At 57.9% G+C, this 13,791-nt stretch overlaps 2 protein-coding genes across 4 annotated transcripts; one reads left to right on the forward strand and one right to left on the reverse strand.

Annotated features, from left to right (window-relative positions):
• Nucleotides 1–56: 56 nt before the first annotated feature.
• Nucleotides 57–5,030, forward strand: LGALS2 (galectin 2). 2 transcript variants are annotated; one of them, XM_072746315.1, is made up of 5 exons: nt 57–111; nt 1,581–1,663; nt 3,154–3,236; nt 4,380–4,536; nt 4,704–5,030. In XM_072746315.1, exons 2-5 carry the CDS (start codon nt 1,658–1,660, stop codon nt 4,848–4,850), a joined length of 393 nt encoding a protein of 130 aa, XP_072602416.1. In that variant the 5' UTR covers nt 57–111; nt 1,581–1,657; the 3' UTR covers nt 4,851–5,030. The 2 variants fall into 2 exon arrangements, with proteins under 2 accessions (XP_072602416.1, XP_025866784.1); XM_026010999.2 differs by lacking the exon at nt 57–111 and having other exon boundaries at nt 1,493–1,663.
• A 491-nt stretch (nt 5,031–5,521) lies between these two features.
• CDC42EP1 (CDC42 effector protein 1) lies at nt 5,522–13,504 on the reverse strand. Of its 2 annotated transcripts, none has more exons than XM_072746312.1 (3): nt 13,363–13,504; nt 8,405–9,113; nt 5,522–6,845 (listed from the first exon to the last, which is right to left on the reverse strand). In XM_072746312.1, exons 2-3 carry the CDS (start codon nt 8,865–8,867, stop codon nt 6,178–6,180), a joined length of 1,131 nt encoding a protein of 376 aa, XP_072602413.1. In that variant the 5' UTR covers nt 8,868–9,113; nt 13,363–13,504; the 3' UTR covers nt 5,522–6,177. The 2 variants fall into 2 exon arrangements, with proteins under 2 accessions (XP_072602413.1, XP_072602415.1); XM_072746314.1 differs by having other exon boundaries at nt 8,405–9,050; nt 13,363–13,499.
• Between the last annotated feature and the right edge of the window lie 287 nt (nt 13,505–13,791).

The following is a 13,791-nucleotide window of genomic DNA, read 5'->3' on the forward strand; positions in this document are numbered from 1 at the left end:
CCTCCTGGCACCCCTTCCAGACCGGCCACTGCCAGCTCTGATGGAAACCACTCTGGCTCGCCAAACCAGGGCTGCAGAACAATCCCCCTTCTGGGAATCCACCCTCAGTAAGTTGTCAGGATGTGGTCAAGCTTTATATGCAAAGAGATTTAATGCCGCAGCGCTTTTAATAGCAAACATTTAGAATTAATGTAAGTCTTCAGCAGAAGGAAATTGGTCAGATAAATTTAGTCATTGAAAGGGGGAATATTTCACTGCCGTTAAAATATAGCCGTGAAATATAGATTTGTGGGCTTTGATGGTTACTGAATGAAGCAGGACAGACACCTGCATAGACAGATGGCTGTCTATGATACAAATCTACAGAAAACCCTGAGGAGAGAAACGGGCCAGGAGAGTAAGCATGTTCCCTTCTGGTGGTAGGGTTAGGAGCTCTTGCTTCATTTCTTACTTTTTTTTTTCCCAAAGATTTTATTTATTTATTCATGAGAGACACACACAGAGAAAGAGAGAGAGAGAGAGAGAGAGAGAGAGGCAGAGACACAAGCAGAGAGAGAAGCAGGCTCCATGCAGGGAGCCCGATGTGGGACTCGATCCCAGGTCTCTAGGATTGGGCCCTGGGCTGAAGGTGGCATTAAATGGCTGAGCCACCTGGACTGCTGCACTTTTTTCCTATTCAAAAATTTTTATTTATTTTATTTTTATATTTTTTCAAAAAAAATTATTTATTTATTGATGAGAGACACAGAGAGAGAGGCAGAGACACGGACAGAGGGAGAAGCAGGCTCCCTGTGAGGAGCCCGATGAGGAACTCGATCCCAGGACTCCAGGATCATGCCCTGAGCCAAAGGCAGCTGCTCTACCACTGAGCCACCCAGGTGCCCCCTTTTCTTACTTTTTTCTTACTGAGGATTTTGAATTGCCTGCGTGAGCCTGTCAGTTACGAAAGAGGAGCAAAGCATTTAAATCCCCAGTCTGGAAAAAAAAGAATTAAAAATCAATCAATCAATCAATCAATCCCCAGTCTGCCTTCACCTCAATCCTACTCCTTCCTTCCCTGATTTTAACAGTTTGTTATAGATTCTTCTAGATGTTTTCCCTGAATCCACCACGTATTGCTTTTAAACTTACCCATAGGATCAGAAAAGTCATGGCACGAGGGGAAAAAGCAAGACAAAAGGGCTCTCAGAATGAATCTTGACATCACAGAAAATGAGAAGCTTCAAGTTTTTTTTTTTTTTTTTTTACAGGGCAAGTCTCTCTGTTTGCAGATGAGGAAGCGGGGCTCAGGACCAGGGCGGCTTGCCAAGCTCACAGGGTGTTCGTGCTGACACCCATCTGGCTTCATCCCCAGCCAGACTGGGCTGGGCAGGGGATGGGGTGCAGGGGAGCTGGAGGCAGGAAGCTGGGTGCAGGGAAGTCGGGAGGATGCTCTGGGTGGAGCTGGGTGCGCCCCGAGTGTGGAGCCTCCTATCTGTTCATTCTGGGTCCTGGGAGATGCCAGTGGAGAGACATCCTGGTAGAAGGGACCAAAGTCCCCATTTATGGCCTGGAGGAGTTAATGTGTAATATTCTAGAAGATAAACTGGGCTGTGACTTGCGATCCTGAGCCCAGGCCTCCAGGAGCCTCGGAGAGCTGCGGTCAGGAGCTGCCACCATGTCGGTAAGGATGCTGGCCTCCCTACTGGCCACCTCCCCATTCCCCACATCTTTGCCTGAGTAGGTGGCTTGGCAGGGGTGGGGGGAGGCGCTGGAGAAAAGTGTCACTGCCCTTCTCTGGGCCTCAGTTTCCCTATATATATAGCAACAAAGTTGGACAGACCGCCTCCCCCTCCCTCTAGGATAGATGTTCTCTTCTCTCTCTCTCTGTCTCTCCCACCACCCTGCTGCGGGGGCCCAAACCTATCGCTTCCCCTCTCTGGACTCGGTTCCTTGTTTGTAATAGTAATAATAGGAGTAATAATAATTGTCAACACCTATTGAGCTTTTTTTTTTTTTTTTTTTTTTACAGATTTTAGTTATTTGAGTGAGCGAGAGAGAGTGGATGTGTGTGCACAAGCAGGAGAGACAGAGGGAGAAGCAGACTCCCCACTGAGTAGGGAGCCTGATGGGGCTCGATCCCAGGACCCTGGGATCATGGCCGAAGCCAAAGGCAGACACTTAACCAACTGAGCCACCCAAGTGCCCCTCTCCTGAGCTTCATAAAGATGAAGACACTGAGGCTGGGGGAGGAAGTTGCCCAAGGTCACAATCTGTAAACTGCAGGAGTTTGAGTGGATCCTCTTTGTGATCCCTGATTCTCTGACTTAAAACCTGGCTCTCTCATGACTGGCTGTGTGGCTTCAGACAAGTCACTCCCCATCTCTGGGCCTCAGTCTCCTGCATTTTGTGGAACTGGATCACATATGGCATCTGAGGATTAAGGTGTCTTAGTTTCCCGTGGCTGCTGTAACACATTCATTCTCTCACAGTTTAGGAGGCTAGAGGTCTGAACATGAGGGTCAGTAGGCCATGCTTCCTTAGAAGGTTGGCGGATCCTTTGTTGGCTCTTCCAGCTTCTGGTGGTCGTGGGCAGTCCGTGGCAGTGCTTGGCTATAGCTGCCCAGCTCTCCTCTCTGCCTCTGTCCTCAGAGGTGCCTTCTCCTCTGTGTATCTGTGTTTCTGGGTCCACTTTTCCCTTTTCTTATAAGGACACTAGTCATATTGGATTTAGGGCCCGCCCTAAACAAATCTTAACTTGATTACATTTGCAAAGACCCTATCTCCAGATAGGGCACATCCACAGGTGTTGGGTGGATGTGACTTTTTGGGAGACACCATTCAAGCCGGTACAGACAAGACGCAGGATGGGAGTGCCCCTGGCAGGGTCACCTGTGGCAGGGACAATGCTGTTGCCACCCTCTGCCTCTCAGGGGGAGCTCTGCAACCCAGAGACTTTCCCGACCCACTTTCCCCTTCTCCATAGACCACCCCGTCCAAATCTCTTGTATTAATGATGGGGGATCTCCTCCCAGCTCAGTGCCCTCGAGTGTGCAGAGGGCGAGTGTGACCTGCAGCCCTGGGAGATGGTGCTTGTGAACGGGTGCCACCGGCAGAAGGGCTCTGGGCGCGGGCGCGATGAACGTCTCATGGAATGTTTCTCTGTTGGCACAGGGGAAATTTGAGGTTACGAACATGGACATGAAGTTGGGGGCAACCCTGAAGATTAAGGGCAAGATTGCTGGTGATGCTGATGGGTGAGCAAGGGGAGATGGGGTAGGGAAGCCGTCCACAGGCCTGGAACAGGCCCGGAAGGTGGAGGCAGGCGGGGCTGCCCTGTGAGATGGTCACAGAGGAGAGCGACCTCAGGCCAAAGGGGCCTTTTTTTTTTACATCTTTGCTGTGTCTCACACTCACCCACGCCCCCACTGGCTCTCCTCCTGCTAGGGGCCTGCCTTCTTGTCTGAAGCTGTTTGGGGACCCTCAAAATTTCCCAGCTCATGCTATATGCTCAACTCTGTGGCCCCCAAAGACACTGAAGGGGCAGTTGGGGAAGCCCCTGGAACTTGGCCCAGCTCTCTGTGGGTCAGGCGTCTCTACTGAAAGCCCCCCCACCATTACCCAGCTGAGCCGGCTGAGGCCAGCCTTTCACACACGTTACACCAGAGACAGCCACCAAGGGGCGCCAAGTGGCCTCATTTGGATCACCTCTGCTAGAAGGGACAGGGCTCACCCTCCGCTCACCCTCTGCGTTACACGCAGCCCAGCACCAGCCTCCCCTGTGTGCTCAGCGGTTGTAGAATTTTTGGGGACTGATATCCATTAACTTTGGGTTGAGGAGGGGCAGACTGATGTAGGGAGGGGGTAGGAGCCAAGAACAAAGCCACCCACCCCTTTCTCCTACTTGGGTTCCTCAAGTTTAAAGACATTTATGACACTGCTGGTCTGAGCCCTCCCACGGAAGGCGGATCCCCCATTCATGACTCAGAATGTCCTACTCTCAGGGACCTTGACGGTCTCAGGCTGTACTCATCCTGTCAAGAAGTCACACAACCCCTGATTGAATACCTGTAGTGACAGGGAGCTCACCACCTAATATGACCCAACTCAGTAGATACCTAAGGACAGCAGTTCTCTCCCCCAGGATAGGTACCCCTGATCCCTGAGATTGTCCCTATCAGTTACCCTCCTGTTGAGAGCTTTAGGCCAGGTGACAAATAGAATGTGGTACTCCCCTGCAAAGCCTGACCAGGCTGTCACCTCCCTTTTCAGGCACAGGCCTCAATTAACACCTTTCTTTCGTGATTCTTTCAGCTTGTTGTCAACCAAGACCCTGCCACCCAAGCAGTTCTACCCAGGAACAGCCCCCACTCCTTACTCGTTACCCCTTTGCCCTACAGGTTTGTGATTAATCTGGGCCAGGGGTCAGATAAAGTGAACCTGCATTTCAACCCACGCTTCCACGAATCCGTCATCGTCTGCAACTCACGGGATGGCAACTGGGGGCAGGAGCAACGGGATAAGCACATGTGCTTCAGCCCAGGGTCAGAGGTCAAGGTGAGGTCAAAGGGGAAAGGTGCCTGAGGAGGATGTCAAAAGGGAGAGAGCCCAGTTGGTAGGGCACCCTGGCCTTGATGAGCGCTGGCCCTGATGGAGACCCCGGGAGCTGCCTGGGCTCATGTCTGGGGCCTCCTGCCTCCCTGACACCCTCCCTCCTACCACAGTTCTTCGTGACCTTTGAGAATGACGGATTCAAGGTGAAGCTGCCAGACGGGCACCAGTTGACCTTTCCCAACAGGCTGGGCCACAGCCACCTGAGCTACCTGGGCGTGCAGGGCGGGCTGAAGGTCTCCTCCTTCAAGATAGAATAAGCAGGTAGCACCTCAGGGGGGTGAAAGACTCCCTCCCTGGTGCAGATTCCCTGTCCTGAGCTTTTACCCCGTCACACAGGATCAGCAGCCGCTGGCTTCTGTTTCCCTACCAGCAGCCCTGCCCCTGGAACCCTACTCTCCTCCTCTAAGACTAAGAATAAACAAAAGAATCCGCCTTTGGCCAGTCTGTTTTCTTTCTTTCTTTTTTTTTTTTTCAGTCTTTCTGTTTTCCACACATTGTAACACTCCCAGCATCCTCATGGTACAGAGAAGGAAACTGAGGCACAAGGTCATAGGACTGCGAGGTGGCAGTTTGGACATGCTCCCCGACACCTCTAAGCACCGCTGCTGCCTCCTTGTCCCCGATTATCACCACGGCAAGCGCCAAACTGCCCTATGGGATTACGGGGCAGGCACTACTTCCAGGCACCTGGGCCAGGGGCTGTTCCAGGAACTGGAGATAAGGCTCCCACCTGGGCCTCTTATCGCTGGAACATTCATTCCAGCCTGGTTATTCATTACCCCCTGCCTGGGCCTCTCCCCTCAGTGGGGAGAGGGGCACGGGTTGGGGGCATGGTGTGATTCTTTGGTTTTCCCCATGCATGCGAGGCTGTTGAAGCAGGTGGAGCTAACCGTGATCTCCCAGGTCCCCAAGCATCTTGCAGGACACCTTTTATCAAAAAGCTTTTTTTAATTGGGACCCAGAAGCAGGTCTGGGGAGCACAGGATGGTGAGACTCCTCCCCCTGTGAGGTCACACCTGACTTTTCTCTGAGACTTCTGGGATAAGTCAGGGCTCAGGGTTGGAATATCAGGGAAGCAGCCTTGGCAGGGACTAGGGCTCTCGGGGATGTAGCAGGGACCTTCCTGGGGGCAGCTCTAGGATGAGCTGGGGCAGGCAGTCCCTTCAGGAGAGGAGACAAAGGCCCTGTGTGGTATGCACCCCCCTCCCCAGGACAGTTTTTTTCAGCACAAAGGCTGTACTGTAAGGCTGGGCCCTCTAACCAGTGGCAGTGGCACAGGGTTGGGAGGGGGCTTAAGGAATGGCCCTGGGTCCAGAGTGGTGGGGGTATGGGGGTGGGCGAGTAGGGGGCTAGGCAAGACAATCCAGCAGGGCCCATGGGAACACCCAGGTCCCAGAACAGGTCTGGTCTCTCCTCTGGCCTCCTTCCCATCTGTCCTGCAGAGGTGTGGAGGGGCTTGGGGGGGCAACTGGGTTCTCCCATCTATCATGGGTAGGACCTACATATCAGGTGCTGACTCTGCACCTGGGCTGTTCCTAGGTGGTGCCCTGAGCTCAGCAGGGTCCTGAGCCCCTGGCCAGCCACTCACACCTTGACTTCATCATCCTCCTCAGCATCAGCAAACTCAAAGGTGTTTGCTTGCACTGTGCTGGGCACGGGGGCCCTGCTGCCTGCCTGCCCCCACTCTTCATCCAGGCTGTCCCAAGAAGCCCGAGCCTGGGGCAGCACCCCCTGCAGCTCCCGCCAGGAGCTGCCCTGGCTGTCCCCCCAGCCTGCTCCCCAGTGCCTGCCAGGGGCCATGTCAGCAGGTGCACGGGGATAATCTTCCACTGGGCTGGCCCTCACCTCAGCCAACAGCCCAGCAGTTACCCCATTGGGGCAGCGTCCACGGGGTTGGGGACTTGAGGCAGGGGCTGGGGTTCTTGCAGCAGGGGCTGGGGTTCTTGTAGCAGGGGCTGGGGGGCTTGTGGCAGGAGCTGGGGAGCTCGGGGCACGGGCTGGGGGGCTTGGGGCAGGGGCTGGGGGGCTTGTGGTAGGGGTTGGGGTGTCAGCTGCAGAGGCTTCTGAAAGGCTCATGACCCCCAACAGCTCACTGAGGAGAGATGGCCCAAGGTCGAGGTCCAGGCGGAAGGACAGGAGGGAGTCAGAGCGGCGAAGCTCAGGCTCAGAGGGGAAGGTACTATCATGGTCTCGGTCACGAGGCTTTTCCTGGCGAGGCACGCGGGAGATAGTGCAGAACCCAGAGTCCAGGCCTAGAAGAGAAATGGGGAGCAGGGTCATAGCTGGGGTCCCTGACCAGGAATTGGGAAGGGGAGAGCCAGGACCAACACTAGCTTGTTATGTGGCCTCTAGCACGTCGGGCCTCAGTTTGTCCCATCTTTCCAATATAGCAAACCCTGGAGTCTCTCACGGGATCTTCCTATCAAGTCTAGAAGTGGAAAGTGGAACATGGTCCTCATTCCCATTTTGCAGATGAAGAAAGTAAGACTCAGTTTGGGACAAGGGGAAAGGCTGGCCCAGGGTCACAGAGTCTGAAGGGGTGGAGCCAAGCCTGGAGCTCAAGCCTTCTGACTCTCCGTCCCAACTGATGGTCATGGTCCCTGGTCCCCTTCCATGACAGTGGCCGGGGGTTGCAGATGAACCCACAGTGTGTGGGCTGGTTTGGGGGCATGGGGAGGGTCCAGGGTCTGACTGCACAGAAATCACAAAGGACAGGCAGATGCCCCGCAAAGGACGTCTGGTCGCCCTCTGCTCCAGGACAACCATGGCCAAGGCCCCGCGTGGTTACTGTGGAGCAGCCCAGGGTGGGGATCTATCAGAGCAGTGGGGGTGGGAGGCGGAGCTCGGGAGGAAGCCGGGGCAGTGGGGCAAAGCCGCGGGCGGGAATGGCCACCAGGTGGCAGCAGGGCCCCGGTGCCCAGGTGAGCTGTCCAGCAGCGCCAAGGTGGCACCTGTCACTCCCACCACAGCAGGAATGGCCTCTGGATTCTGTCCACGTGAGTGGTTTTTCTGAATTTGTCAGGTCACGGGAACTTCTGTTCAAATAACAACGCAGCAACAGCTAGCTCCTCTGTCCTGGGCACCTACTCTGTGCGACTCTGGGCCACACCTCATACGCATATCACAACCCTGAGTCTTAGCAATGACCCTAACGGACCCATTGTACAGGCCAGCGTTTGATCTTCAGGAGGTCAGTCAGCTTGTTAGAAATCAGGAAGAAGGGATCCCTGGGTGGCGCAGCGGTTTGGCGCCTGCCTTTGGCCCAGGGCGCGATCCTGGAGACCTGGGATCGAATCCCACATCGGGCTCCCGGTGCATGGAGCCTGCTTCTCCCTCTGCCTATGTCTCTGCCTCTCTCTCTCTCTCTCTTTCTCTCTCTCTCTGTGTGACTATCATAAATAAATAAAAAAAAAATAAAAAAAAAAAAAAAGAAATCAGGAAGAATCAGGATTTTCATCCAGAGCCCAGACTCCCAGCGTCTCCACCCTGTCATTCTGACCTTAGGGGGCTGCTTCCGTTGAAGGGGACGGGAGAGGAAGAGCCGGCTCAGCCAGGGGACCCGGACACAGGGAGGCAAGTTAGAGGCAGGTAGAGCTCAAACCCCATCTCCTCACCTCTCAACCTTAGCATGCTTTGGGGTGAGGTTTTGCACCCCTTGACCCCCACCCCATCCACGGTTTGGGGCTTAGGCCTGACCTACATGGTAAGACCAGAGTAATGTGGGGAAGAGAGCTCACTTGGAAGCGAGGCTGACGATCGAACCCTCTGGACCCCAGCCCCTACAAAATGAGCAGCTGGCCCAGACCCTCACCGTAATTGGAGCGGCCATCCGTGGAAGTGGCAGGGCTGTGGTCAAAGGTGAACTTGCTCACCAAGAGGCTGTCGTAGGCGGCCTGGTTGAGCTGGGGCAGGGAGATGGCGTTCTTGATGATCGGGGAGATGGCCGGTGGAGCAGGGGAGGGCGCCGGCGGGGAGGCCATCCGCCGGGGCGGCGCCCCTACCCTCCGCACCTGCTGTAGCTTCTTGGCCAGGAAGCTGCGGGGTGAGCGATGAGTGCCCCCCGAGCTGCCACCGTGGTTGCTGAGAAAGGAGGTGTCGCCGAAGACATCCCCGCCACGGCCCACGTGCATGGTGTGGCGGAAGTCCCCGAGCGGGGGGCTGATCATATCTGCCGTCAGCCGCCTCTTCCCGTGTGAGCTGGACACCCAGCCCACTGGTGAGAGCTTGCCCAGGCTCATGGCAGGGGCTCCTCCGCCCCCCTGGGGGCCCGGCATTGGCTATGGCTCTTCACGGCTGCTGGTCCATGCGCCCCTGGGGGCCTTCCCCGCGGAGGGGCAGTGGGCAGGGGCTGCCCCCCGGTGCTCCTAAGGTGTCACCCCCAGATGCTGAGGCTGTGGAAGGCCCATGGCTGGTCTCTCCCTGGGGCCTGGCTCCCCGTGGCAGCCGCTGTAGGTGATCTGTCCAAGAACAGAGAGGGTATGAGATGTGCCTTGAGTGTGGACAGCCCCGGGGGTAGGGACCTGAAAGAAAGGAAGAAAATGATGGTGGGCCCGGGGGATCCTGGATCCAAATCACAGCTCAAGAGAACAGGCGGTTCCACCCCCAGACAGAGGTGGGGACCACCACCAAGATGCTGAGCGGGTGCACAGGAGGACAGGCTGTATAATCCTGGGCACCGGATGTTTAGCCGCAGGCAAAGGAAACAACACTGATAAAGTCGGAATCGTGGCTGCCCCGGAGCAGGGACTGCTGGGTGTGGGCACAGAATAACCCACCGAGCTGGACACTCGAGGTGTGTATCAGTAAGCAGCACGCTTAATGGTCTTCATACCGAGACTGTCCGTGAAGCACCTACTAAGTGCCGATTAAGTTATCTCTGTCATTCACCTAACCCACGCGACAGCCCTGAGGGAGACACTATTTTAGAGAAACTGAGGCCTGAGGTGACTCGTTTGCGGCTACACGGTCAAAATGGCAAAGCAGAAACCCCCGATCCCCAAACCCAGAGCCCCTGAGCCCCAAGCTACAGTCTCTTCTGCTGCCAGTTTGAGCAAATGGCCTCCCTTCTCTGTGGGTTAAATTGTCCTCCACTCAGAGAGGCCAGGAGGGAGGAGGCGCCCTGCCACAGGCTTTGTGAGCTGCTGTGTAAACAGCCTGCACAGAGGTTCCTCAGAACCCTCTGCCTTTAAGGTGTTTCCTGGAAAAAGGATCCTGTGGTCAGAAGTGGCTTTTCCCAGCTGCCTACTGCATGCCTGAGCATATTCAAGGCTCTGAGAAGGCCCGCGGGAGAGATCTTTACTATAGTTTTTCAAATTGATGGAGGAGCCTTGTTGTCAGGGAAGAGGTTTTGGAAAAAGCTCAGTTGGTGCCAAAAGCTATTCCTCGCCCACTCCCTCCCCCCTCCCGATCTGCCGGCCTCCTCCCCAGCCCCCACCTCCTCTAAGCTTCTCTCCGTCTGACCCATCCCTTCTAGTATCATAGAAAGCGCAGTCTGGACGACACTTGTGACTCTGTGGTCTGATCTCCGGTTCTCCTGTGGCCCAGAGAGGGCCCAAGTTTGCTCAAGGTCACCTCAGGAGAGCTAGTCAAAACTTGAACTCAGAGCCTCTGACTCATGTGGCCTTCAACTGGCTCCTGGAGCCCAGTCTTGTTTCCCCAGATTGGCCACACACCGCGAAGGTGGGGCAGCCGTCTGAATGGTCCTGTCTTCCCCTGCTCCTGGCACCCAGCTTGGACTCCCCACGTGCGTGGCAAGTGCCAAATCAACGGGGGTTCAATCGCAGGACATCTTTGTGATGACCTTCCTGCCACAGGATCACCCCTTGCTAGCTTTCAAGTGACGGCAGGTAGATGGGGGTGGGGGTGGGGAATTAAAAAGCTTCACCAGGTGACCTTGAGCAAGTCAAGTACCTGCACTGGCCTGGGACCTCAGCTGATAAAAGTTGATAATAATCCCTAACAAGAACACCTAGATCTGTGCCTCAACTTTTTTTTTTTTTTAAATTTCGCTGCCACCTCCAAGCATAAAAATCTCAGTAGGCCCTTTGAATGTTATTTGAAATTCAAAATAGGTTAAATAACAAGATAAAAACAAAGAAAGCAATAAAACAAAGCTTGCTTTGTTCTCTGATGACATTCTCTTCCCTTCCCACCATCTGATCCTCCCCCAACCCTAACTCCTCCCCCTCTGGGGGGGGGGTGTCTGAATCATCCCTTTCCTTGGCACCCCCACACCAAGAAGTCCTCGTGGAATGTTTGCTGAAGCGCTCCGCCAACCATTACATGATGTCGTCTGACTCCAGCAGCCCCGCAAAGAGGGGTTAGCCCATTTTTATACAGAGAGCCAAGGTTCAGAGGGAAGGGACTTGGCCAAGGTTACCTGGCAGGTGCATGGCTTGGGCCAGGTTTCCTTGCTTAGCAGAGATTAGGGAGGAATTTCTGAGCAGGAGGGGGAGGGGGAGAAATTGGGGGGGTTACCCTGAAATATCATGCGAGGTGTCACTGTGTCTGCCTTGTTGCTACACCCACCTCTCTCCCAGCCCCCACCTCGAAGTAGCCACTCTTTACTCTGCACAAGGGACTCTGGCCCCCCAGAACCCCCATGGCCACTTTGACTTGTGAGACCAGCTTCTGCCCCAATCCTGTGATGCTCCCACCTCCCAAATGCCTCTGGGTACCTCTAAAAAGTCTCTCCCTATCCCTCCACCTTGCCCACTGCAATAGAGAGACCCTGCCAATGGAGAGGTGGTGGGACCAAGGGCAGGCAGAGCATTGCTACCGGGGACCTATTTTCCCACGTGGAAAATAAGAACATGGAAAGCTGGTCCTTTCCCGGAGTTGCTGTAAGAGTGGAAGGTGCTGTACCCAAAGCCCCAGGTCCCGGAACAGGGCAGCCCCAGTTCAAATCCAACACCCCAGTACTAACATCTCTCATTCGGCGCACCCTTGGCTGCAGCTCTGTGGCACCTGCTGCTGACTGCAGGGTATTATTGCTGGTGATCAGCGGTGCCCCAGGGGAAGAAGGGTTCCAGGCGTCCTGGTGCAAGGCCTACCTCCCCTCACCAGCCCAGGATTACTACCTGTTACGCTCACACCCATTTTACAGGTGAAAAAAGTAAGGCATGGAAAGGGGACTGACTTGCCCCAAGTCACAGAGCTAAAAAGTGGTGTGGCTGGGAATCCCACAGGGCTACTGTGATCATCACTAGTAAATGCCAGAGGAGGGGTAGGACCACAGGGGCCCGCGGAGAGTTGTTAGAGGAGGCAATGCCCAGCTGCTGAGCTCCAGAAAAGGGCAGGCCTGCGAGGCAGGAGACTCAGCTGTGTGGATTCAGAGACCTGCGCAAGAGTGGTCACTGGGCAGCCTCGGGGTCCTGCTAGTGAGCCTACAGAGGACAGTCAGGCTGCGCCCCTCCCAGGAGGTTACTCAATGGTGGCAATGACCTCACGGACGAGGTTTGAGGCCGCATGCAGGGACCCTGCTTTAGGAGAGGCCGACAGGGGCCGCTGTGGAGGCGCGTGTGGGGCGGTGGAGGCAGGGGCCTGTCCCCACCCCCCACCCCGGGGTTGGGAGAGGCTGGACTGGGGCACCCTGGCACTCACCTGGGGTTCACCCGCGGGCCTGCCTGCCGACGCGGGCACCACCTGCCATCGGGAGGCCACGCACACGCGCACAGCCCCCTCCCCACTGGTGTGTCCAGCTGGGTAACACCACCGGTACCGCTGGACAGCGGGGCCCTGCCTGGCTCAGGGCTGCTCTGGCCCTGGCATAAAAGGTTAACTGCCCGGGGCCTCTCGCATCCCCGGGAGCCCCCACCCCCACCTCCAGGTGGGGAGACGCGCACACTGAGGCCAGAGAGGGGCAGCAAGCCGTCTGCCGTCGCAGGGGGGGCCCTGTTGCCCGGCTCTGAAGGGGTTGGGAGAGGGAGAGCCGGGGGTCCTGGGGGAGTAAGAGGAAAGAGCGGGAGAGGCGCCTCTTGGTCCACCACTCCAAGGTAGAGCGAAGCCCCCCAATCCGGGAGGAGGTGGCCACGGACCAAGTGTCCCCCGGTTCCTGGGTTCCAGTCCCCGAAACGCGTTTGGCGCGGCCTCCGGCGGGGGGGTGGGGGAAGCGTTCCTCTAGGCCTCAGTTTTCCCGTCTAGAAAATGGGCTTCGGGCTTCCATGCGGGTCTAGCACGGTTGAGGCAAGGACTGGACAATCCCGAGGCCCGTCCGGACTGGAGGTCCCGGAAAGACTCTGGCCATAAAACATTCCCTCCGGGAGGCAGGGGGTTAGCCTGGGGAGGGTCGATCGGCGGGGGCAGGGGACAGCCGGCTGCCGTGGCCCGAGGGGAACCGGACGGGATGACCTCATCCGCCGCTCGGCCAGGAATGCGGCGGGTGGGGAGGGGGCAGGGTGCCTGGTCCCTCTCCCCAGCGGGCCCTCCCGCCCCCCACTTCCCGCTCTCCGCGCCGGCCTCGCCGAGGGGCCCGACATTCCGGCCCATCGCCCCCTCCCCTGCCTTCCCTTCCTCTCGGGGGGCAGGAAGGAGCGTAGACGGCCCCGCTCGCCCCCTCCTCCCGCGTCCGCGCTCCGCTCGCCGCCGCAGCTCTGCGCCCGCCGGGGCCGCGCGAAGCCCCGTCCCCAAACCTGGAGGGACCCCGCGCCGCTCCGCGCGCACCCGGGGCGCCGCCGCAGGCTGGCCGCCCCCGCCCCCCGGCCCGGCCCCGGGCGCCTGGGAGGGTGCAGCCCCCCGCCGGCGTCCACGCCCCCCCGGCGGCGCGGTTACCTTCTCTCGGCGAGCCCGGGGGCCGGGGCCGGGGCCGGGGGGCGGACGCCGCGGCAGGGGCGGTGGCGGGCGCGTCCCGGCGCGCAGCCCCGGCGAGTGGCTGGGCCGGTCTGCGCCGCCCTGGCCGCGGGCTCCGCGGGCTGGCTCCGGGGGCGGGGGCGGGGTGTGGGCGCGCTCCCTCCCCGCGCCTCGCTCCTCCCGCCCGCGGGCGGGGCCGGGTCCCCCTCCGGGGCACCGGTCGGGCCGCCGCGAGTGGCGGCGGGAGCTGGAGGGGGGCGGCGGCGGGGGCGCGGGGCCGGGGCCTGAGGGCACGGGGCGGGGGTGGTGGGAAGCGTGCGGGGTCCGGACGGGGCTACGCGGGGACCCCTCCCTCCCCCACCGGCTCCCCGCGGGGCCTTGGGGCGCCCAGACCTGAGAACTCTGGCTCCC

The sequence above is a fragment of the Vulpes vulpes genome, unplaced genomic scaffold (genome assembly GCF_048418805.1).
Source record: "Vulpes vulpes isolate BD-2025 unplaced genomic scaffold, VulVul3 u000000695, whole genome shotgun sequence".
Lineage (NCBI taxonomy): Eukaryota > Metazoa > Chordata > Mammalia > Carnivora > Canidae > Vulpes > Vulpes vulpes.